The following is a 27,238-nucleotide window of genomic DNA, read 5'->3' as shown; positions in this document are numbered from 1 at the left end:
GAATTAGGTTATAGTGTCGAATAATATCTAATAAAAATTTTCGTGTTCGCTGAAAATTGCAGCATTTCTGCACTAAAGAGTTTGTTTACCTTTTGTTGTTTCAACTGAGTCAGTCTTACCACCGACGTATAGCTTAGTCATGCAGCATTTGTGGTCATTTGTTTTGGGGTCAAGAATAATTCTTTTTGTTACAGTTGTTAAAGAATTATTGATGTATTTGTAAAAGGATTAAATTAGAAATGAAAGAAGTTTAAAATTATGATTTTTTAAAAAAGACCAAAGGGGCTTTGTCCCTGAAGGACTATTGTTTTCGTTTTGGGATTTTGCGTTGAATTGCTCTGAATGTCCGTTTCACTTTTCAAACTGTTGCCACCAAATACTATCCCCCTGTATTATATTGGAAGAAATTAAATAATGAAGAATCTGCATAAATGTATGCATGCATGTTTCTTCCATTGTGATAAAACGACGGTACCTAGAGCCATCCAATTTTGAATGACGTAACCCTACTGCGAATATGGGCATCTGGAAGACCAAATTTGAAATTTGGAATTTGTTTTATCGGTTTCATATTTTGTAAAACTTTAACTAATTTTTGATTAATGAACTCAGCGATTTAATAACGAGTAATGGAAACACTCTACGGGAGGGGAAAAAACCTTTTTAACTCCAAAAGCGCACGGAACTGTGTATGGGAAATTCTTAAGATACGCTCATTTTAAAATTTTATTTTGCGACGTTGCTGTTGAACTGAGTTTTATGGTTTAAGTGCAAAGAGCATGATAGTAAATAAATAAAGGTAACACGCAAAACGTTAAAAAAATGCCTCTTTGGACGTAATTTAAAATCTGAAACCTTTCAGTTTTTTTTATTTATTAATTTTATATGTTTTATTTATTTTGTTTTGGAACAGCGTTGTTTTATAACATTGGTTTAAATGTTCAAAATTCATGTTTATGAAAGATTTGGAAGCTTCCATAATAGGGCAGCATGCACCAAACATTTTTTTTTTTTAAATGTATATCCGCCAGCTTGATACTTCGAAAAATGGTTGACTAAATATGATTGCTGAGTACTGGTAGTTCGACCTGGGTTCAAACCCAGGAAGATGGGTTAGCTACATAGTTAGGTTTCATGGTTCTCCTAGGCTTCATGGTTCTCCTGTGTGTTATATCAATATGTGCCAGTTTCCCTTAGGAAGTGTTACACAAAGGCATCCCTTTCCTTTGGAAGATGCCCTTCTGTTCTTTACTATATTATTACTATGTAAACAAGAAAACTGTTATAAGATAGGCAGGAAGAAAAACAAATTTAATGTAACGGCAGCCAACAGGCAATATTGGGGATATCATTCCATAGGAAATTGTTTGGTGTTTGTTGTCTTATAGCCGAAAAGATCCTATTTTCATATCAGGTTGCATTTGCATGTTTTCCTTTTCGCCTGGTGCAGTAATTTTATTTAAAATTGATTTTAATTAAACATTTACAAATTTTAGATTTTATTCTGTGGTAATGTTCATCTGGGGCAAACGTTCTTTTTAAATATAGCCATATCTTATTTTCATGAATGCATAAAAATAATAAGTTTAATTCATAAAGATAAATTGAGATGTGAAATTGATTGGCATAACCAAACTGTTTAATCGTTTCTTACGAGTAAAGTTTACGCTAGTTACTTATATAATTATTCACCTTGAAGTAATCCTTTACAACTTAACCATTGTAATTGCGTAAGACTAAACTGATTTCTCCTTAAACTAAAACTAGCCTAAATTTCAAGCCTGACAGACGACGTTTTGTCTCCCGGCTTCTGCTAAAGTCTCAGAGCACTGAATGAGCACACCTAAAATAAATAAATTTCTTTAAATAATAGTTTAAAAAATAGTTTTCTTTAAAGTGCTAGCAATTATTCTCTGAACTTTGATTTTTACTCCAGTTTAAAGCTTCTGTCGTTTACATACTCTGGTGGAAGCGCGCATAAGGGTAGAAAAACAGGACAGATTTTAATATAAGCAAAAACGTGTTAGCTAAAATAATCTTTACAACTATAGCAAATTTAGACATCTTCTAAAATAGAAAGAAATATTAACATTCGGATATTAACTTTCATAATTCATCCTTAGTTAACATTAAATGTAGTTTGATACTAAATAAGACATTACGGGTTAAGATATAATAACATGCTGAACAAATATTAATTTAGAAGTTAAACTTGACTTCAAAATTAACATTACGTCTTATTATAGTATGTCTTCGCATTAATTAATCTTGCCATTTCATTGTAATCCTCTGTACATGTTGTAGTGTCTGAAGAAGCAGAATTATACATATAAAATTTACTGGTGAAATTAATAAATGCAAATTCTTCAGTTTATATTTTGAGGCAAAAATATCTTGATAAATTTATAACGTATTTCGCTGGAAAAAAAATCTTGGGTTTATATACTTGAACATTGGAGCGTTGCGAAGAAGGAAAATGTACGTTTCATGTTATTCTTCTTAGTAAATTTCTCAGGAATAAGCAGCGCATAACGAGAATGATAAACTGTAAACTTCCCGCGGTTGTTGACATTCATTAATAACGTTTGGATTGCATGTTTTGTGCTCTTCCTTTCCGTAAAATCTTTGGCATGCAGCACGCAATGAACCTCATTCCCACGGCAAGAAACGGAAAGATGAATCTCTGTAATGTGCCTCTTTCCCTTCATTAACCGAACAATTCGTAAATATGGCGAAAAAAGTAAGGAATTATCGCAGAAATGTTCCAAACTGGAACGAAGAACTCTGATGTGATCCCAAATTTTAAAACTTCGCATTCGACAAGTTTGGTGTACTTATAATTTATACCTTACTTACATGAGGCATCAAAAATTACTTGTTTGTAAATTCTTTTTCAATACTTTTTCTTATAAAATTTTCCTTCTCTTTCTGTTTCTTTCTTTTCTTTTCTTTTCTTTTCTTTTTTTTTTTTTTTTGGTTTTCTTCTAAAATAGAAAGAAATATTAAAGGTGTTTCGTTCTTTTATTGTCTTTGCCTGTCCATCCTTTTATTTAATTTATTTATTTTGCGCAACAGTGTTTAGTTTATCTTCCTTCGAGCTGAAAGTTTTAACGATTAAACCTTAAAATTTGTAAGGCAAAAAGCATAGTTTATGATTGTTTGTCCTGCGTTCGAAATTTGGTGAAACGCTAGACCCTTTAATCAGTAGTAAATAAATAAGTAAAATAAAAAATAAAGAAATCTGAAAGGTTTCAGATTTTAAATTACGTCCAAAGGGGCGTTTTTGTGTGTTACCTTTATTTATTAAATATCATGTTCTTTGCACTTAAGCCATAAACTTCAGTTCAACAGCAATACCGCAAAATAATTTATAAATGAGCCTATTTTTAGAATCTTGGATACAGTCTCGCGCGCTGGAGATAAACAATTTTTTTTCCGTACTGTGTTGCCATTGCTCGCTTTGAAATCGTTTAGTTATTGAATCAAAAATTCGTTGAAGTGTTTCAAAATATGAAATTGATAATAAAACAAATTTCAAATTCAAATTAGGGCTTCCACATGCCTATATTCTATGGAAGATTACGTTATTCAAATTTTGATGGCTTTAGGTACCTTTGTTTTATCACAATGCGAGAAAAATACACACATTGATGCAGATTCTTCATTATTTAATTGCTTCAAATATAATACAGGGTGATAATATTTGGTTGTAACAATTTGAAATGTGAAACAACGCTTATCGTGAATCGACAAAAAATGCCAAAACGAAATTAATAGTCCTTCTGGGCAAATTGTCCCTTTGGATTAAAAATTAGTTTAACCTACGAAACAATTACAGTAAATCTACTAGTTTAAAAAGTGAATCGTCAAAAAATACATATCAATCATAAAACTTTCATGTTAAAAAACGGCCTGTTCAAAATTGCAAAGTCATAGAAAAATTTGATGTGACATTATTTTATATTAAATTAACTCCGTCTGCAGAACTAGGAATTTATTCAAAAAAAAAAAAAAAAAAGGGGGGGGAGGATTAATTTTTGAAGATCGAATTGTGCATTTATTTTCTTAAATTGCTTGCTTACGACGTTTGATACTTTACCAGAACACGAAATCCTCAAACTGAAAATGATAAACACCGCAAAGCTATGTCGTTTAACAAAAGTCTGCGTAATTTTTAAGAACTCTCATAGGTTCTCAGGTGAATTCTTGAAAAGTGACATAAAAGAAGAAAAGAGTTAAAAATTGCGTCAACTGAAATAATTGTCCCTGCCCCCCTTTTTTTAATATAAGCACCTCAGACGCAAATTCGAGTTCATATTAACGATAGTTGCACAGAAAATTGTTTGCATTTCAAGCGAAGTTGGCATAGTATTCGGATATTTCTGCTCCTGGAAGGAAAGAAATCACGAGTCACTGACGAAAAGGATTTATTTTTATAAATGCATGATTACGAAGGACCTTAATTTCAGATTTAAATAATTAGGCAACATTTAGACTTAGATTGGTAATGGTTTTACAGAAAAACTGCATGCATTTCATAAGAGATTGGCTTATGACCCATCTTCTTCGAACAGCATACTACGGAGATTTACATGCATCCTTTCGTCTTCAAGAAGCGATTTCTGTCTCTTCTAAAAGCATGATTTTTATGAAATACCGTCGGGTTGAGGTTAAATGTTGTCAATATATTCAGATTTTCTTAAAATGATATTCAATCTAATTTTAAATGCTGAAACTTCGTAACTATGGTAGCTGACATTTAGCGATTTATAGTCGCACCGAACTTAAATTAAGAATTTTCGAAATATATGCTCAAATAACATAAGTTTAAGTCAACTTTTGAATTTTTTCGTTATAAAACAACTTGCTCCGAACAGTTTTGTATAAAAAAGTCACCGTTTCCAAGTTGGTTAACGTTAAACTAAATGTATCGTTCTTATCTCGTACAACGGTGCTCTTGCCAATAAAAAGCTTTTAAATGATGAACTTATCAATAAAAATGTTATTCTATATATAATAAATGTGTTATTCTATTTCCTTCTTTCTGATCTAAAATAAACTGACGTTAAAACATGCATTTCTTATTTTAAAAAAAATTTAGAAATGAGCTGATGATGGACGTACGTTTTCTGGCTCGAAGTATGAAGTTGATGAACAGTCTAAAGAAAATTTTCTGGTATATATTATAACGGGAAAGATCATATCTATTGTACAGCAGAGGCGTTAGTTTTTTTTTTTTTTTTTTTTTTAAGCAGGAGGGGAGGGGGAGAGAAATATGCAATATCGTCGCGGGACACGAACCTGGACCTCTCGAATACGCGAAGAGTGTGGTACCGTTGCACCGCGAAAGCGTGTTGGAAGGAAGGATGAAATACCCTATATACACCCTCTTTTGAAGGGCGACTGGGGATTAGGAGACCCAGTCAACAGATCCTGGTGGTGGCGAATTATTATCCACCACGTTTTTGTTCAGACGACACTGCAAAGCCATTAGGAGTTTCTGAAAGAGGAAACGGGAAAAATGACCATTGCCCTCGCCGGAACTCGAACCTGGACCTGTAGAATACGCGGCGAGTGGGCTACTGTTACACCACGAAGGCATGCCGAAAGGAGGGAGAAAATATATTATAGCGGTTTTTCTCAACCTTTTGACTAACGCGTACCATCTAAAAAAAGAATGAAAACCTTCAGTACCACCATTTTAAAATGCCACTACCACCACCACTCTTGAACAAAGCTCAGATCGCATAAATTTACGAGTGTTAGAGAAAAAACTCAATCAGAGTGTTGGGGCTTTAATTTTTGAATTTAATAGTTAAAAATACTTTCCTTCTTTGCGTACCACCTGTTTTCTCTTGCGTACCACCAGTGATACGCCTACCATCGGTTGAGAACCCATGCTTTACAGTATCTTTGCATTTTAAGAATATTTACACCTCATGAACAAGATACAAAAAAGGAACACTTTTTCGTTAAAGTAACAGTACAAAAATTTGCATTTCATTATCCCCTGCCATTTATCTTAAAAAAGTGCACTGTCTGCAGAAGAGAAATAAAAAGAATTTTTTAAATGCAAATAACATGTCTTCCACCACCGGTCTCGAACTGCTCCCATCTGGGCGTGGTCCCGCGAAAAGCAAATAGTTCTTCAAGGGAGTCGGTGGTGAACAATGGTCATGACGGCTGACCGGCCTGTTCTGCATTGTAATTTCTAGGTGTACGCAACAATGCTGTGCAAATTTAATCTCTCATGAAATGGGTTTCATTTGCAAAACCGGAATGGAGCTCTTTTCTTTTTTTTTTTTTTTTTTTTTTTTTTTTTTTTTGCCACACGTGGAAAGGATATTGTTATCCGATGAATGCGAAAGTGCTTGGTCACGAAGGTTAAATTTATGTAGCTGCACCAAGCGCTGGCGGAAATTTATTTAATACATTTTACTTATTAAATTTTATGCGAATGTATTGGCTTTCGAGCCATTTTTGATGATGACTAAAGAAGACTCTCTTTTAAACGGCCATAAAAAGGAATAACTCGAAGCGATTGAGCGTTTCATAAAAAAACGCAACTTTGAGTGCGATGGAATTAAGTAATTTACATAGTTTAGCAGTGTATGATACCTGTGATTATGTATGGAATTTGATATTACTCTAATGACTCTACAACTCTACAGGCACATTCTCGCTTTTCCGATGAAATTTGCTGTAACTTTCCGGCGTACTTTGTACCTGTAGTTTTGAAATTATATGTTGAATCTCGGCCTTGATCTCTGGAAGTGATCTTCTGGCGTATGCACGAGATTTCAAATACCCTCACGGAAAGAAATCACATGATGTCAAATCACAAGATCTGGGTGGGCAATTCACGTCACTCTTGCGAGGAATCAGCTGGCCAGGCAACTTTTCTCGTAACTAGTCAACGTACTTACAGCAACATTATCACTCACGATGGTGATGTTTTCCGCAAGACGACTAAAACCAGGATATTCTGAGGGTTTAATGTCCACAACCGAACGGGTTTTTCTCAGATTTAGCTATCAGTTTGATAACAATAGACTTCTTCGCTGCATTACGTTGACCAAACATTCCACGGAGATTGCGAACTGTCTCTGCACAACTTCACAACATTTGTAAGAAGTTTTCCACTATGATAACACACTGTTCCATCGTGAAGCGAGTGACAACCATTCTATGTTCGGCGTTTTATGACTACTAAGTACAAAGGTAACAGATGAAAATCGTGTAACGATCAGTACTGGCAACTTACTAGAACAGTATTAGTGTGCATTTCAAAAGTTGTCTTCTTTATGGGACGCCCTTTATAAACAAAACACTTTGTTTTTGTTATAGAACTAAGATGCAAGCCACAAACGCCAGTTTAAGCTTTAAAAGCAATTAGGTTCAAGTTTACTTCGCCATTGATTTTAAACACATTCGCGCGAATAGCCGAAATTCAACCTTAATGCCAAATTACATTTGTATTTCTGCTAGTTTTTTAAAAAGAAAATGAAATTTGAAATTTTTACCTGCGAAAGAGAGATATTTGTACGTATCTCGCATAACTCAAAAACGAATAGCCGTAGAACCTTAAAATTTTGTACATGGGAGTGCTATAACATCTAGTTGTGCACTTCTTTTTCGTTGCAATCCGCCGCACCAAACGTATATATTCCAAATCTGTTACCCGACTCCGTAAGCTCAGTTTTTTTTATTCATATATGTTTGTAGATTGTGCATTTTTTGCCTTAAAAGTGGTTGAATTATGTTGTTCTTATGTTCCGGTTAACATTTTTATGCCTTTAGTTAATCTGCATGCAATAGTTGTAGCATTATCAACAGTTTATAAGTTTAAATGGAAAGAACATAAGAAGCTGTCATTTGTTTACATTTGAAACTCTTAGTAGAATAGTGAATTAAGTCAGTTGGTGCACCAACTTCAGCGTCACAGTGGGACGAAAAGTTAACTTTCAATTTTGTGAATTTTTGTTTTTCTGTCCGTTGGCCGAACTGCTTATTTTTTACGTATAAAACTCTTAATTTTAATTGTAAGAATGTTTTTTTTTTTTTTTTAACTGCTTTTAACTATTTGGTGTTTTAGGTTTTTCTTGTATTGTACAATTTTTAATGAAGAGGTTTTTAGATTTCATGTATATTTTCCTTGCCGCGAAGTGAGAACTGAATTGATTGAATGAGAAATATATCTTTAATGAAATTAGAGGAAATAAATTGAAATGAAGTACAGCCCCCCCCCCCCCCAAAAAGTATAATTTAATACGCCATACAAGGAAATTATGTGGTATGCACATCAGATGGTTCATTAGAGAAAAGTCTTATAAACAGTTATGTCGTACAGGAATCTGTAATATCAAATTTTTCGATATGCTGTTAAAAACTTGATCTACTCTATAGTTTGCTGTTACATAATCAAACTAAAAGCTGAAATTTCAACTTAATGTGTTAATACATTAATAGGCTTGTGAATAAGTTTGTATTTTGCATAAACTATGTTTGCTGAACTTTTTTATGTATAACGTGTTGGTGATGTGTTTTACTTCATTATTTTCGCTTAAAATGCAGATTATTTTTTTTTACAATATTATACTTATTAAAGTTATGTAATGTAAATTTTTGAGTAACCTCTTGTTTTGTTTTTTCTTGCAGATTTTTTAATATCTCAAGGCAAACGTTCGAAAGATGTGCGCATGTGTCTTAAGACTTTCCAAATTATATTACTGGATAGAAAAGCAGCTGAGATGCTAAGCAGTGTTCTCTAACTTCTTTGTGTGTTTTTACAGATATCTCATTATATCTTAATTTCTGTCAGGAATGGAACACTACAAAACAAATGAAGTCATTTACCAAACTTGCAAAAACGGGAACGTCAAAAACTACCAAGAAAAACCGGAACAGATCTACTCCGACCCACAGATCGTGACTAAGAACTCAAACAACGAAAAATATGCCGTGAAATTCATTATGGAAAAATACGATTCCTTGCGATGTCTCAACAGCCAAATTGATAACTTTCACATTTCATCGGAATCGGGAGATTCCGTAACGAAGGGTTCCTTTGATGGCCGACTAGAAGATGCAAATGAAGAATATGAAGATTACGATGAAAACAGTTGTGTTTTCGAGAGCGGAGAATTATCGGAGCAAGACATTATGCAAGTCGAGGTATTTTTTCGTAGCCATAAGACTCATGTCTCTGTGTGCCGCTGTCTGGCTAATTTATATTTCACATCCGCGGACAGCAACCAGAAACCTAAAGAATGGGAATTAGCAAGGACTGGAATTCCAGTTCTCCTCTTGGACAAAGGTGATACCCGCGCCCGAAACAAGAGAATGCTTCAAATTGTGTTGGCAGAAAAAGGTTCTGGTTTTGTGTTGTGGAAAGACGTTATAGATAATCTTTCGAACTACAAAGCTGAGGAAAGTAGCACGTTCCACACCATGTACCTATCCAGCGACCACAGGAAAATGGCTGGACTTAGTTTTGACGTCTTAGAGGCAGCCGAGAAGTTCCTACACGAAATAGAACAGCTAACGGCGGATCCTTTGAATATCTGCCTTTCTGTTCCAAAACAAAAAAAGAAGAAGCAGAAGTCTGTGAAGAAAAAAGAAAAAGTAAGTACAGAAAACATTAATTTGAGATTTTGGGGTTTAAGCAGTCTAAATTCTGTTAATGAAAGAGGGGAAACCATTTCTCTTTACATTTACGTAAATTTGCAAAAGTGAAGTTAATTATGAACAAGAAGGTGTAAAAATGACGTAAATCAAAGCAATTTATTCAATTAGAGTATTTCTAACCAGATAATTCTCTCTCCCTCTCTCTTTCTTTTTCTTTTTTTTTTTTTCGTGTCCTATTTGTTCTGAAGATTGTTATTATGTTTTTAGTTTATAGCCCAAGAAATTTCATAAATGTCGGTAGAATGTGTGCCATAGATTGCAGGAATATATTCACACTTATTACGAACCTCTTCAGATCTTCAGGGCAGAAGCTCAGTGGACGAAAGTTTCTTAGGATGTACAGTTTCTGATGAAAATTTCAGTACTGATTCCCATAAATCACATAGAACTATGAACAGAATGTCATATACCCATACCTAAATCCAGAAAGCTGCATTGGGGGAGGGGAGGTTCATGAAATCATGCTTAAATTTTCTTGAAGAAATTGCTATGCGATTCGTATAATCATAATTTTCATATGGATGGCATGCAGTTTGCTTGGAAGAATCAAAGCATTGTTAGTCTTTCCAGATAAAAGGGAATGCGTTATTAATTATTTAAACAACTTTTTCAAGGTCATGAGTATATATGTTTGTCAGTTTGGTTGCAGAAGTTATGGATGGAATCAGTAATATATTTATTACAAGAACCAAGTAAACCTACTATTTTGCTCTTGAGCATTTACTAAATGGGAAAGCTTATGGGAAGCTTAAAATTAACCCTGGCAAAAACCTACCAACACTGATTTGAAAGAGGAAAAATCATAAATAACTATCACGCTTTTAGGCAACCAGGATTCATTTGTGTGATCTCAGTTATAGGTATCTCATATCTAATACGAAAGAAACGAAAAGGCCTGTTGTTCCCTAAATCGTGCGGATAATTGTAACGGTGGATCCTGCGCAAAATATATGGCAATGCAGAGTATAAGAAATCCATCTGATTAAGAGGCTATGCACCGCGTTCACAAAAGGTCTTATGCAGCAGTTATTTTCACAACCGTTGTTCCTAGACATATATACTCTTTTGCAAAAAAATCGAAGCACCATGAAGGACTTTTGCGATCGTGACGAAATTTGGTATGCAAAAACATCTTGATCGAACATGCAAAAGAACAAAGTTTGAAGGCAAATGAACAGGAATTGCCATATAGCGCGAATTTCTAGTGCGCCATTCGCGAAGTATAAAACCAGTAACAGAGGCGGAAAGTTTATCTTTTTTTGTTGCTGCCATTGTAATTCCGTTAAAGAAACAAATAAAGGTGCTATTACGACGATATCGAAGACCTTACAGACAACTAAACGACTTCGAACGTAGTCGCATTGTATGGTTGCGTGAAGTTGGGTGGTCATACCGAGCAATAGGCCACCACCTGCAGCGTACAGACACTGCTGTGCAAAGATGTTGGCAGCAATGGTTGCTACAAGGAAATTGCCGACGAAATGAAGGCTCTGGAAGACCAAGGAGCACATGCGAGGCAAGATAGGATGCTTGTTCGTCAGGCCCAAACCGCTGCAACGGTATCATTGTCGACTATTCAACGTACTACGTCCACCATCTCATGACGCTTGTCTGAGGCGGAGTTACGCTTACAGAATTCTTCAAGATGTTTGCCTTTGACTCCAACATCGGCGGAGTCGTCTGGAGTGGTATCGCAGCCGATCATCATGGCTGGCATCAGACTGGCATCGTATAGCGTTTAGCGATGAATCCCGCTTCACTCTTGAAGCAGATGACCACCGTGTTCGCGTCTGGAGAGGACGAGGCCAACGGTCACAATCAGCCTTTGTTGTACAAAGGCATACAGCCATAACCCCTAGTGTGGTGGTGTGTAGCGCTATTTCTTATGACAATAAGTCATTTTTGGTCATTCTCTGGTACATCTTTAACAGCTCAACGATATGTTCATACCATCTAGCGGCCGGTTGCATTACCCTTCATGGCACGCATCCTGGGGTCATTTTCCAAGAAGATAATGCCAGGTCACATACCGCTCGCATACCTCTGGATTGCCTCCGTGTGGTTGATACTCTTCATTGGCCAGCAAGGTCACCAGACCTTTCACCAATCCAGCATGTCTGGGACATGGTAGGCCGCCAGATTCGGGCACCACAAAATATCGCAGATATGGAGCGACAACTGATGAATGCCTGGCAGAATATGTCGCAGGATGACATTAGGAACCTCTACCACTCCTTGCCTCGAGGAATTCAAGCATGCAATGCCGCCGCCGTTGGTTCGACCAGCTACTGATTTGAACACTCAATGGGTGATTGTGAGCCGTGAATAGGTACTATGACCTTGATTTTTTAATCACTTTATTATGTGTGTATGAGCTATACACATATTCAATTTCGTCAGAAACAATCACTTCCTTCATTGTGCTTCGATTTTTTTGCAAAAGAGTGTATTTTCATTTACATGAGTGTTTTAAATTACGCATATATTCATATATCGGCATTCTTAAATATAAAAAAATCAATTTTTAAAAAATTACGAGTAGTAACCTTTTAGACGGTCCTTATATTTAGGAAAGTTTTAAACTCGTTATAAGAACTAAGTCACAAAAAGTTTGACTCTTGTGCGACAAAAAATTATTTTTGAAATTTGGGATTTTGATATCATTTTCAGTTTACCGTGGGAGGTTGTAATTAATAAATTAATTAAAATTTTTGTGGTTCATTTTCCTGGTAGGTTCTGAGTATACAAATGCTAGCAATATGTTATTAATATTCTCATTCAGTTTTATAACTTTAGAATCCTAATCTAAAAGTCATACAAAAATTCTTTAAACTAGAAATACAGTGGAACCTCGTGATCCGAGTTTAATTCGTTCCAGCATTGAGCTCGTATAGCTAATTTCTCGTATCTAGAAACAAACTTCCCCACTGAAAATAATGAAAATCCAGTTAATCCGTTCCGCACACCCAAAAATATCAACATAAAAATCAGTTTTTCTAATAAATTATACTGGTAAATAATATAACTGTAGTTTACCTTTATGATAGCTTCCAACAAATGAAAGCTTCCGACACCGACCTTTTAACTGCTTCTCGTTAATCCACACCAACAGCTTCTTAACGTCATCTAAGAGTTTTGGACGGTGCTTGGAAGTAACGGTAGTTCCTTTGGCTACATCAAGTGTCTTAATTTCTTCCTGCTTCTTCAGAATAGTGCAAATCGTCGATATCGAAAGGCCGTAAGTCTTCGCCGATTCCGTCATTCTTAGACCACGCTTGTTTATCTATGATTTCTTTCTTAATTTCAACGATCATGGACTATCTGCGGCAACAATCTTCTTGGGAGGCATCCTGAAGTAATTGTTTTCACGTTAAATGCAATAAACAATTGACTCACCAGCGCACAAACATGTAGATCAAAGATCACCGCCACGCACACCAACAGCCTGGTTCATTGTTCGTTACTCGAGTCAATGCTTGTATTTAGAGAAAAGATTTTCGCTCATACTTTCCTCGTATCTCGAACTACTCGTATATAGAGGTGCTCGTCTCTCGAGGCTCCACTGTATGTTTTATTTTTAATGTATAAAAATAATGTTTCAAGTTGGCTAAGTGACAGTACTGAAACCTGCCGCTACTTTTTAGAACTTGAGTTCTTTAAGATTCTGTGAGTGTCACTCTCTTTTGAAAAAACAAATATTATTGATTAATAATTTTACTACAATATGCATAGCAATGCTCGTCATTTACCTCAGAAACTTTTCTCTAAACTGATATTTAATTTTTAGGTTAAATATAAACGCAAACATTTCACTCTTCAATCTGTGTACGAATTCCGAATATGTCCTCAACTTTTAAATAATTTTGTCAGTTAATATAACTGCACGCATTACGGGGAGAGGCGTATAAATAGTTAGATTTCATAATTCATAACATTTTATTTTATTTAAAACATTTTTGTAACTGTATATTCCTACGACCAACGTTTCGAAAATAAAAGCCGCATAAGGCTTTGTTTGGAAGTCGAAAGACACAGTACCTGAGTGCCCACGGCAACTCTTGTCAGTTGTCGTAAACGCCAATACCTATGTAAATATTAAAGAGTTACTTTGTACACATATATCTGGACAGCCATGGAATATTATGCACGATGTATATGAGGAACGAATGCTATTATGTTGCTGCATGAGAAGAATGTAAACTAACAAAGAGCTCCTGATGCTCTAGGTGTGTTGTATTGGAGAAACTTAAGCACAGTAATAAGTGTAGACGTTAATATGAAACTTCGGACTGTGGTATGGATTATGTACATTCGAAATAATTTGTTAGTGGAAGTAAATTTAGAAGATAACGCGTTCTGCCACATCGCATAAGTTTTTCAAGAATAATTTAAGGAGCATAAAGAATCAAGTACACTGTCGAGCCAGAACATTATGACCATCCCCACATTTTTCACTCGTCTTGATAATGTGGAGGACACATGATTAAGTGGGAATGATATTTAACTGCTGCTGGAGAAGGTAAGGAATTATTCTTGCACTTACTTTTGCGAGTGATGGGAAAGGCTGCTGACATTAGCGAATTTTATAGAGGGCAGACTGTAATAGCCCGAAGACTAGGAACAAATATCTCCGTAACTGCACGACTGGTAAGTTGTTCACAATCTGCCGTTGTTAGTATTTGTGCAAAGTGGATAAATGGCGGTTAAACCAGCAGTAGAAGCAAGATGTTGGACGTCCACGTATCATCAAAGAAAAAAGACGTCGGAGACTGTCCCGCTTGATACAGCAAAATCGGCGCCAGACAGTGGTTCAGCTGACAGCCCAATACAATGTATGACAAAGTGCAAGTGTTACGGAACGCACAGTTCAGCGGACAGCGTTAGATATGGGACTGCGCAGCAAACGTCCCCTTCGTGTTCCTCTATTGACCAACCGTCATTGTCAACTACGCCTACAGTGAGCTCGAGAACATCGAGAATGGACCATGGATAAGTGGAAGACAGTTGCTTGATCAGATGAATCGCGAATTCTCATTCATCAGTCGATGGTCGTGTCAAGATACGCTGACTTCCAGGCGAACAGTTGCTCCACCCCTGTAACAGCATGTCATACATAGGCTGCTGCTGGTGGTATTATGCGTTGGAGGACGTTCACATAGGCAGCTCTGGGACCTTAGTTATAGTAGAACAGACCATGAAAGCAGAGGACTATCTGAACTTAATTGCAGATCAATTGCATCCTTACATTGCGTCTCTCTTCCCAACTGGAAATGGAATCTTCCCACAGACAACACCCTATGACACAAGGCTCGAATTGTGTTGGAGTGGTTCGAAGAGCATAAGAATGAATTCAAATTAATGTTCTGGACACCTAACTCGCCGGATCTCAACCCGATAGAGCACATTTGGGATGTCAATGGAGCGGCAGCTTCAGAGCTCAAACACCTCCACCAAGTCGGAATATCTCGACTTTGCGTAACCGATGCTTACACATTTTGTACAACCTGTCTCCATTCTTCTACCAAGAACTTGTGGCATCCATACTAAGGCGAGTTGCAGCTGTTTTGCAGGCCAAAGGTCGCGCAACGCGTCACTGAATAGGTGTTATAATGTTTTGGCTCTTCAGTGTATATTATCCTGACATCCAGACTTCTCATGTCCGAACACATTTGACCGTTTGAAGCAACAAATGTGATCTGCGGTGACATCTGCACGATGAAGATTGCTTGGGTTAAGTATAAATTAAAAGAGAATATTTATATAGCAGATTGGGGAGTTGCATTGTGTAAGTTAGTAATTATTAACGTTAAGATTTATTAATAGTTTCATAAAAATGATTCATTTCACTGTATGGCAGAGAAATGTCAAGGTAGAGATTTTGAATGTTAAATATTTGTTCAAGAGAAAGAGTGTGCTTTTCAATTATTGAAGAAATACCGATTTAGATTCTATTCTTTTGTGTGCTTTCTTAGTCCGTTAATAAAATACATTCGCGTTTTACTTCCAACCTTTCGTGCCACTCCCCTGTTAGATTGAAAGGTCTTCCCAGAAATGCATTTTTTTATTTTCAGCAAATAAGAAAGCTTTTGAAATTTTGATAGCCCACAGTACTTGAAAATGTCTAAAGTCATTAATTTTCCGCGTACAGGAATAATTACAGCTAGTTGTAACTGTTCAACCGGGTATAAACTTTATTTGTACATTAATATAAGAACAATAGAAGCCTTCAAGTGGAAAAAAAGGAGGTTAAAAGTGTCTTTCCACTGTTTTTTCTTGTACCACGCTGAGAAATAAATAACAGACGAGTAAACGCACAAATGAGAAATATTAAGAAGTAAAATGAAGAAAGATAAAGAAAAAACGATGATAGTCTCATGTGTTAGTGCTTTTTTTTTTTTTTTTTTTTTTTTTTTTTTTTTTTGTATATGGATTTGAAATTTGCTTTTTCGAAATAGTTGTTTGTATGATTTCTTATATAATAGATGATTTCTAGAAACTGAGAATGTCAAAAACAGACGTTTTACAGGGCCAAACGTTTACAGTAAGTAACAGTTTGAACTTACGTTAATTGTTCGAGAATAGGTAAATGCAGATTAGGAAATATATTAAGCTAAAGTGTAATTTCATATTTGCCATAATATTTTTAAATGTCAACTCTACAAAATTATAAGTCACAATAATGATATGCATATAGTATATTACCGAATTTGGTGTTTTTTGGTAGCATAAATTATCGAAATTTCTAACAGACTTAGAGCGAATGGCCGTTGTGTCTGAAAAAAAAATTCAAAAAAAAAAAAAAAAAAAGTTTAAAAACAAACTTCTTATTAAATCAGAACTTGAACAAAAACCACTTCTCGTGCTTATAAATCAAATACCACTTGTGGCGATATAACTTAAAGTAACAGTCAAAATTCAAATATAAACTAAACCTAGTAGTGCAAGACTATATACATTCGATTTAACCTGAAGTTATCTAAAAAATATCTCACCGGCATAACGATTAAAAATGATGGCAGCTATAACGCAAAGCCGAATAATCTTATCTGAGTAGCAGAAACCTACTAACGTGATCTCGAAAGGCAGAAACATGCTCTTACGATCCGAAAACCGCACATTAAATACTCTCAATATAGTTATATATTTACATCCTGGTAGAAAGCGGACAGGAGAAGTGGCAGTAAAGATCTAAATCAGAATAACTGGTTAGATTAGCATAATGGAACTTTACAATGTTTACAATTTTACAAACAAAATAGAAACATAAATTACATATTCATGCGCGTGTTGAACAGCTTCTGAAAGTGCGGTAGGTAAGACATGTATTTTTTTTCGTTACTTCACTCTTGAAAAAATTTTTTCAGCTGTTCTGATATTGTTTCCTCGAACCCCTTTTTCCTTTAAGTGAGCAATTAATTTTGGTCTCATATAGGTATGGAAATTATAGTAGGAGGTACACTGAGATACCTCCTAGTAACACAAAGGTGCAACTTAAGTTTTGATCACAATCGACATTTGTCTAATCATGGACTCAGGAACACACTGAAATCGTTGCTTAGGAATATTATTTTATTCTTATACAATAGGAGCTCTAATCTCATATCGGATGGTTGCGTTTTCAAGTTTTGAAGTGCTTTTACATTTTTCTATAAATGTCAAAGAACTGAGCTGGGGATGGAATTTATATGAAATCCGAGTCATGTTCTTCAAACCAATGAGAAATCAGTCGTCCATGGTGGCAAAACTCATTTTCTGCTGAAAGTGGACATCACAGTGCACTAGGGGTGCACTCACATCAGTGCATCAGGACTCGCATCACAGTGCATTGATCTAGGCTTTAAAATAGTCTTTTATATGGAGTGACTCCTCAACCTCTACGGAAGATCAACTTCGGGAGACAACGAAAAAGTCAGGTTTGTGAGCACAAGACAGGGCGACCAGGCACTCTCTGGTCACCAAAAAACAAAGACAACGTCAGTCCTCCTGAGTTGACTAACGGATGTGAACTTTCAAGGATAATCTTTACAGAATCGAATATGTATTGATCACACAGCTTGAAACAGACTAGACTAGGTAGACTTGAAACAGACTTCCAAACCTGAACGGACTGCCGAAGAATTGGTGGCACTTATTCTGTGAAGATAATTTATGTACCCCAGGGAGCCGAGTCTAAGTACAGGTCTTAGACAGAACGCCAAGGTTTGTCCACTTCAAGTCGAACGCCGGGGAAAAGGAACGTCTTAGTTATAAATGAGTGTAGGTGGTTGGCAACAGTATTGAGGTAAACTGTGACCCTGACAGCTGTTTTAAGATATATAAACAGACTGGCCGTATTTCAGGAAAATATTGATCTAACTATAATTCAACGGCCACCAGCGTGAAGAATTTTCATTAGAAGAGGAGTTTGTGAATTTGTCCTGTTTACGCCATATTTGGACTTTGAAATCTCTGCACGATGGAATAGGAAACCAAGCATCGGACCAAGCAACTTTTTACCAGTCTTCAAGAGTCCAGTTTTAGTGCTGTTGGGCCCACAGTAACACCTATTCAAATACTAGAGCATCGTGATTTTCTGTTTATCTATGAAAACATAGCCATCCTTGAGGATTTCTTGCTGTTAACACCTTTCTATTGCAAAGTTCATCGCGTTGTGCGTTCGGATATGCTTTATGGTACGCGTGAAATATATTTGACTGCAGTTTATGGTGTTGCTAGATTCCTATCACTGGGAACGGTTTGTAACAACCCGACTTTCACCTCTTTCCTTCGCCTGCATTCCTAGCCAGAATTGTCCTTATTGCTTGAAGTTTTTTCTTTAGCTACCATTTTCTAAACATCCAAAATACTGTTACACGAGGAAAGCGTGGAATTAGCCATTTCAGAGTTTTCGAACCGGGTCTTCTTGCACCTTCGATCATGCACGGTTCTGAGTCGTTCAGATTTTATCCATTTTCACACTAACTCCGGCAATAACTATTCTTCTCAAGATCACAGTACCTTGTACAAACAATTCCTAGCTGTTATGTCAAGACTGGATTATGTTAAAAAAATAACTGGTCACTCGATATTTTGACCAGTCTGTGTATAACTACTATCTACGTGTATATAAGAGACATAGCTTAACTGTTTTTGCTGCATGCTTTTGAGTATTTATCATGCAATATGTTTGTTTTAATTTAACATTAGATTGTTGTTGATGATGTAAAAAATTGAGAACCCTTCTTTTTTAAGGAGAAAACATATTACAGAGAGTACTTTCATAAATATAATATCGCAGTTTCAAACATTACATGTAAAAAAAATTCTTTGGATATTTTAACTGTATGAAAAAGAGTGGATTCATGCCAAACTCTATTTAACACTGTGCATACACCTTTTCTATGAAACCAACTGCTGTACGAGGTTAAATTTTGCTTAATGTCAAACTTCAAAGCTTAGTGCTACTTCTCTCGAAAACTGACGTGTTATTTCTTCCATCTAATATGTGCGTTTTTTTTTTTTTTTTTTTCAGGTGAAACAACCTAGAAAATGTGACATTTCCACGCCATGCTGTTTCCAGCACGTTACCAGTGTTGCTCTGGACGATAAGAAAAAGCTCTTCTCAATAGCAACTCTTGTGTCTCCTGGTGAGCGTGTCAGTTCGTAATAAGCGACGGGCCATTTGATGTTTCTGAAACGAGACTGAACGTCAAGACATAATGGCCAGTCAATATGCATTTAACTTGTGGCGAAACTGTGGATTTTTATGCTTCGGTAGTTTTACTCTTGCAAGCAGATTCGCCAAAACTTGTGCATCTGGAAAATCTATTGATAGAGTAGCTGAAGTGTAGATATCAAGAGTTAATTATTTCTTTAAGGGAAACTTTCTGAAAATAAATCTTTTTGAAGCGAGACGGTTCTCAGCCTTGTACGATTCGCAGAAAGTTGAACTTTCTTGAACTTACTGGGACTAATTTGATTAAGTCATTGCTCCTCTGGTCATTTTTTTTTTGTAATTTGTGAAAAACATTAAGTCGTGTTCCAAATTTGGCTATTAAAGAGTAAGAAAAGAAGTAATGCTTTTATGATAGTATTTTTTTAAATATTTCCGTGTTCTTTTAAATAGTATTTGCTGTACAGATAAGTAAATCTAATTTAAGGAAAGCATTTTAAAATTTTTATAATAAAATTTTATGCAGACAGTATGTGATATATCATTTACGCAATCATGCTTTTAAATGAATTCGAAATAAAATGATATTAGTATAAAATATTATTTACTCAAATATTTTCTGATTATTAAACATTGAAAATATGAGAAACAGGCTAAAATGCCATGAAGTGCAATAATAATAGCAGCTTTTATATGAGTGTTTCTTGGAAACGTATGTTTTTTAGGTTCCATGGCCATAAGTATTTTGTGGAAGTTTCGCTTAACGCATCATTGCTATGAGTAAAATACTGCGATAGGTCGAAAATTGCCAATTTTTATGTTTAAAAAAAATTAATTTTTGTTTTATTTCAAGAAAAAGGGTCTAGGATAATCACTTTTTTAAAACTGAAAATACTGAAAATTTTTAATAAGTCTTGTTGTAGCAGTATGAAAATATTTGAGATGCTGGAAGCACATATTCCCGTAAGTTTCCTGTTTGCAAGTTATCCGAACAGGGCACGTGACTTGAAGAGTTAACGGCGGCATTTAATGGAAATTGATATAATCTAGCCTCTAACACGTCATATGTAAAAGAGAAATGTGAGCGTGAATTCCAGCATGCGCAGTGATAATCCGTTATGTTTATAATACATAACAGATATGTTCTTTTCCTTTGCCTCGTGTAAAGCAGCTTTATTTCATATGCCATATATTGCATTAACAGCGACAATATAGTTCTCTCTCTCTCTCTCTCTCACTCTCTCTTTTTTTTTTTTTTTTTTTTTTTTTTTTTTTGCATTTATTAAATGGCGCCTGCAGCATAGGATGTTAACCGCAGCGCTCTTTCAAGGAGCGTTAGCTCTCATTTTCTTTTGTCTCACTGTGAGAAGATTTAGATTAGTGATTCTCAACCGGTGGTACGCGTACCATTGGTGGTACGCAAGAGAAAAGTAGGTAGTATGCAAAGAAACAAAGTATTTTTAACTATATATCCAAAAATCTTCTGAAGAAAAAGAACAATTGATAAAAATGTGATCGAACTCTTACTGAAGATTTCAAAAATAACACACTTGTTAACTTCTGGCCGAACCAAAAAAGAGAATTTAAAGGCATTTCAAATAAAGCTATTGAATTTTTATTGGCTTTTCGCACAACCTGTTTGTGTGAACAAGGATTTTCTTCCATGTTGTATTTCAAAAATAAGTACAGAACAAAATTAAAAGTGGAGCCTAATTTACGGTTAAAGCTAAGTGAAATAAGACCAGACATAAAGGAATTGATCTCTCTTAAACAAGTCCACATTTCATACTAAATTTTAGAATTAACCTATTATAACTTAAATTTTCGTAATTAAAATGGTAACCAACTTTTAATCTTAATACTTTTTTCTGTGTGCGTATTTAATACAAATAGCCAATAGGTTGTGCAAATGACAATATATATATATATATATTTAATTTCTATTGAGAAATTGAAAAATAATCATTGTAAAATGTAGTGATGGTATTAAAGTTTTTCAATTTTTTATTTGGATAGTACGCGTTATTCTAAAGGTTGAGAACCGCTGATCTAGATTATAAAGAGGTTTAGGGTGATGTGGTGGCTTACTAAAATCTGAGGCCCTAGATCGGGGCGTTGTGGGCACAGGCAATTATTAGATCTTCTTAATGAACGAAAATTCTGAAATATATTAATGGGAGACAAAATTTGAAAGCCTGTCATAATATATAAGCATGAATAAAAGTTTTAAAGCAAAATAATTTTGAAAAATGGAAGTTAGTTTTAGCCTATACTAATTGATTTTATACATTTATCGATATTTTTTTTAAATAAATTCATTTACAAAACCGTCAGAGAATAGGTGGATGAGACAAAAGTTGCTTTCCATTGGGAAGCAAAAGAAACTCGTTTAGGTATTCTATGAAGAAAGGAGCGTTGCCATACGAACAAAGAAACATTAAACGATAAAACCCATTATACTACTACGGATTTCAAGCTAGTTTTGACCTTTGCTCGTTTTCAGTGCATCTTCTAAAGTAAATTATACCTTAAATCTCTAACAGAAACTCTTCTTCTTTCTTTTTCTTTTCTTTTTTTTTTTTTTAACTCATACGATCATTAATATCAGCCAAAGTCAGACAGTAACTTTTTGTATTCTTTATTGATAATACGAAGCTGCATAATATTTCTGCTCGTATATCGTAATTTTGTAGGGAAAGGAGTTTCTCACCTCTTGCTCCACTCGTGATTGTATTGACCCTAATGTAATGGCATCATCTTCAGCATTAGTATGAGAATTTTTACCATACACTATTTTGCAAGCTAAGGTTACTGTGTGGCTGGAAACTTGTAACCATTCATATTGTTGAACTTTGAAAAAGCGTGATGTTTAGTCATAAATTTCGTTTGCTTTCAACAAAGACCCCCCCCCCCAAAAAAAAAATTAAATTTTCTAAGGCCCATATAGAAAGCGCTGTATGGTTATCTTGAATGTGATTCTCTGTATACAGAGATGTATATACAATTGAAACAGAGCTATTTTCTCTCAACAGTGTTTGTGTTTTAAATTTTCGTGCCTTTAAACGAATTTCTAAAAAAAAAAAAGACGTAATAGAAGGGCTAAATGGTATTTTTGGAATTGAAGTTTTCAATGGAAATAATTGATTTGCTAGTGTTAAATAATTAATTTAATAATCTTGAACACTAGTAAACATTATAATGATAATTTCATATTTCTCCTTTCTCAATAGAAATTTTATTTATTTTGCGATTTTTTACATTAGAGCAGTGAGATGTTGTAAAGTTAAATTTCGAGAACATCCTGAAAAATGTAAAAAGTATTAAGAATTGCTCGTAAAAATTTTAAATAATCAAAAGTTGCTTTTTCGAATTTTGAAATAAAACTGAGATATTCTCGAATTGTCTTTGATGTGTGAGATAATCTTGAAATAATTCAGAATATTATGTAAGAGTGTCTTGTGATTTTGTATTTATGGTAATTAATAAAGTGTCTGAAAAGTATAGTCTGTGGTATTAGAGTGAAAAACCATTCAAAATTGTACTTTATACTTAGCCAATTTTTATGGCCATTCCTATTCAAGTTATTTTATATTGGTAGTTAAATAGTTATTTTATTCATATTTCTATTTTATTTTTATTTATTTAGTAACAAACTAATTTTACATTATCATTATTCTAGAATCATAAAACTGATTGTATATTCACCCCCCTGAAAATAAATATCTGAAAACATTTCCAATAGCTTCCTTTGCGTAATTCTGTATATAACACTATTCCTACTTTATATAATCGTGAAATGTTCAGTAATCCCATTTCTAAATACTATTATTAGTATCATATATTTTCGTACATATGAATGCTAGGCTCCGAGATCTTAATACTATGATAGAATAGTGATTAGGGAAAAAGTATTACATTTTTTAATGAAATGCTGAATGTAGTGTTATTAAATTTAACATTGGTAAACAGCGTTTCTAAATTTAGAATGTGCTAAGTCAAATGGTGCTAGAAGTAATTGTAAATTAAAAAAATATAAGCTTGTGAACATTACCAAACCGATATCTTCTTTCAAAAAATTCTTTTACTTATAAAAATGGCAAGTTGAAATGTAATTAATCCTGCTTTAATAAACGTTAACAATACATTTTTAGAATAAAGTGTGAAAAAGAATTTAATTCTAAAATATGTAGCCTCAAATTTCACGGAACGGATGTTTTTTACAAAGCGAAGCTTGGAACTAATGTAGCAATGTATGTAAAACTACCCGTGTTTTTATATATATCGTCTGCTGAAGAATTTTATTTGTGAATTAGAATTGAATGGCAATACCTATTCGCAGAGACAAATAAATGTTTCATGCGAATAATCATGTATCAAATTGTGTAAGACTGAAATATGACTGACTGTTGAATAATGAAAATAGGTTCTATGTTTTTATGACATGGTGCTAAGATTACATTCCGATGCTTTGACGTTAACATTTGTTAAGGAATGTGATATTTAAACTCAGTTTTTCCTGAGAGAAAATATATTGTATTTACATTTATTTTATAGAATGTGGTGATTCAGATTTCAAGCCGTATGCCTGATGCGCCATAACTTGAAATATTCAAGTTACCATTGGTCTAGAATTATCAGCTGTGAGTCTGTTGTCTATTGTAAATAGTTTCTTTATAATAAAGAATTTGTATATTATTTGAATGTTTTTATTTCGTAATTCGATAAACATGTCTCTTTTTTATTGCTTAAAACGATCTAACATATACTATATAGATTGAAACAAATATAAAACTCAGCAAACAGGGCAGATGTTTGAATAGTTTCAAGAAATCATCATCATTTTATTTTGAAACGAATTATTGCATTCCACCTCGCATACATTTATAATGCAAATGGTTAGCACGTCCATTTAATAATCCCATAGATGTCGTTGATGATTTTTTTATGCTTCATCATGCGAAAAGAATAATAGTTTGCACAGTGCCGCCCGAACTAAAATGTGATGGACTGGAATTCGTTGTTGACGACATTTCGTCGACTGTGTGTCTCTCTGCCCAGTCCGCCTGTAAATAGGGGTAAGTGTAAGGATATCACAGTCATCTCACTGCAAAATCCGTTTTCGAATCTATGTGAAGGCAAATTGATTTTTCACGTTCAAAAAGAACTGCAGTTACATATTATATATATATATAATATAACTGCAGTTCTTTTTGAAGCCTAAAAGGCCCACCAGCGGCCGAGCTGTAAAGTCGCTGAACACTGGTAGTTCGGTCCGAGGTTCGAATCCCGCGAACGGGCTGGCTGCATGGGCGTTTTCGTGGTTTTCCCCATGTGTAACGTGTATACGAGCCATTTTCCCTTAGAAAGTCCTCCACGAAGGCATCCCTCCCCTTAGGCAGATAGACCTAGTGTGCTTTGCCATAATTAAATACACCACCACCTAAAGAAGGTAAGTAGAGTGCGCCAAAAAAGAAAAGGGGAAGTTCCATGGATCTCCCGTTCTACTCGGCCGATTGACGAAATTCCACTTGCATTTTTGATGTCTGGAAAGCGCGACTTAGGATATGTCTAATAAAGATATTCTGACACAAAATCCAACTTTTTCTGAAATAACAATTTTTTTCCCCATATTTCGATTTTACGATTCAAATTATGCCAAAGTTTTCTAATAATTGCACAAGTAGTTTTTAAAAAAATTAGCTTTCAAAATTTTAGCTCCTCAGTGTTAATTGAGTTTGGTATATAATTATTAATATCTCTTTTTTATTAAACGTATTTTATTTTTCCTTTCACATTTCAAAATTTAAGTTCATTCCAAATAAAACTCGTCCATTTTTGATGATTTATTTAAAAAAATTTGTATTTTTAAATAATTTTTATAAATTTTTCGAAAAAAGTTTGAATTATATCTATAAAATGTTTACCATCATCTTAAAGTAAATGTATTTCTAAGCATGGAATTAGTTTAATTAGTTCTCCAAGTGAATTATTTCAAGTGAAATTAGTTTAATTAGATCTTTAAGTGAATTATTCCAAGTGAAATTAGTTTAATTAGTTCGCCAAGTGAATTATTCCAAGTGAAATTCGTTTAATTAGTTCGCCAAGTGAATTATTCCAAGTGAAATTCGTTTAATTAGTTCGCCAAATGAATTATTCTTCACACAAAGTGAAAAAAAAATTCGCCAAGATAAAGTTTTGAATTTCTCCGTAAATTTCGCACCAAATTTTACAAAATTCAATATTCAGGCATAATTTGAGTCTTAAAATCGAAATATGAAAAACAAATTGTATGTTATTTCAGAAAAAGTCCAATTTTGTGTCAAAATACCTACGTTAGAACAATGCTATGTATAAATCTAATACATATCCTAAGTCGCGCTTTCTAGACATCAAAAACGCAATTTGAATTTCGTCAATCGGCCTAGTAGTTTGTTTGGTTTGGTTTATTAAGATTATGGCAAAGTACACTAGGGCTATCTGCCTAAGGGAAGGACTTTCTAAGGGAAACTGACTCGTATGCACGTTACACACGGGGAAAGCTACAAAAAGTCCATGCAGCCAGCCCGTTCGCGGGATTCGAATCTCGGACCGAACTACCAGTGTTCAGCGACTTTACCGCTCGGCCGCTGGTAGGCCCAGTAGAACCGAAGATATAGATTTCTTTTTTTGGCTAAATGTACCGTGTAGTCTTTTCTTGGTAAATGTCAATTTATTCTGTAGAGTCTTATTCTTTTAGGGAGTATAAAATGTAGATCCTACTGAAGACGAGATAGCGAATTCTCGCTATATCTTGAAAAGCAGATAACTACCGACGAAAATCCTTTTAATTTTAACTAAACTGAACAGAGCTTGCGCACATTCAGTGCACAGAAAGTAACCACCACATGCGTGGAAGTAACTTAAACACAAAACAGTATGTACAATCAAGAATGAATGAAATTTCAACTACACGACTGACTCCTACTTCAATCTAAATCACAATTATCGAATGCACACAGCTAAGCCGAGTCTAAAATATCAATTAATTTAAAAGTAAGTGGTTAGCACAAATATTTCAACTACAGAGCTACATGCAAACTCGCGGCATAAACTCGTTCTCGACGTAAACCCGCCTACTACACTTCTACTACTAACGGCTTCAATTCTGCTAGTTAAATACTATTTTTCGAACTCATTGATATTTTGCATATATATTATTTAAGTCTGAATTCTGTCAAGAAATTGAAACCAGAAGGGAAAGGAAAGTTTCTTAAAATAAAATTAATTGATTAGTACAAAATAAAGGTCTTTACAATTCTTTTTAATTTCATAAGCAGTCTTCGATGAGGTTTATATTTAATTAATGCTAAGTTTTATAGGTTCGATAGCTTGTTGAATTTAGAATGCGAGTCAGTTAACAATGCATACAGATTGAGCAATAAATCTGTAGCTGAACATGAAATAAATGATATGTAATCCCTCGCATCATCTTGCCTAAGAATTACAGAAAGAGGAAAACAACCTTTTTCATTGTTCACGGATTGTTGATTATGAAACTGTAATATCATACTACGTAGGAAATAAATGCAAAAGACACATTTATCCTTGTTTACACCAACCACTGAATCTGCGTTTTTTTTTTTTTTCGGAGGAAAAATAAAACGGGGGGGGGGAAATAGAAGCAGTTTTGTGACATCCGTGGGAAGATATCACAAGCTTATATGACGCTCCGCACACATACAGCATTACTTTACTTGTAAAAAGAAAATTCATAGGATAAAATTCCAAGCCAAATGCAAATTATTAATAATTTGGCAATTAAATGAAAATGCTGTAAATCATATTGGTTTATTTGAAACGTTCCTCCATTCGAGGGATATATTGACTGTAAAATATTCTAGTAAAATATTCTGTAAATAT

The 27,238-nt window shown here is 34.5% G+C and overlaps 1 protein-coding gene across 2 annotated transcripts in view; it reads left to right on the top strand.

Annotated features, from left to right (window-relative positions):
* The window catches only part of MESR3 (misexpression suppressor of ras 3), a 75,338-nt gene extending 51,304 nt beyond the window's left edge, over positions 1-24,034 (top strand). For both annotated transcript variants that reach the window (XM_035366588.2, XM_035366587.2), the window contains exons 2-3: positions 8,659-9,624; positions 19,199-24,034. In XM_035366588.2, the coding sequence (XP_035222479.1) occupies positions 8,824-9,624; positions 19,199-19,333 (936 nt within the window). In that variant the 5' untranslated portion in view covers positions 8,659-8,823 and the 3' untranslated portion in view covers positions 19,334-24,034. The remainder of the gene's footprint in view (positions 1-8,658; positions 9,625-19,198) is intronic.
* Positions 24,035-27,238: the final 3,204 nt, after the last annotated feature.

This window comes from Stegodyphus dumicola, chromosome 1, assembly GCF_044657685.1.
Source record: "Stegodyphus dumicola isolate Sdum_Otavi_A_Nest chromosome 1, ASM4465768v1".
In the NCBI taxonomy this organism is placed as follows: Eukaryota; Metazoa; Arthropoda; class Arachnida; order Araneae; family Eresidae; genus Stegodyphus; species Stegodyphus dumicola.
Note: the sequence above shows the minus strand (reverse complement) of the source record. Positions and strands in the feature narration are given on the sequence as shown.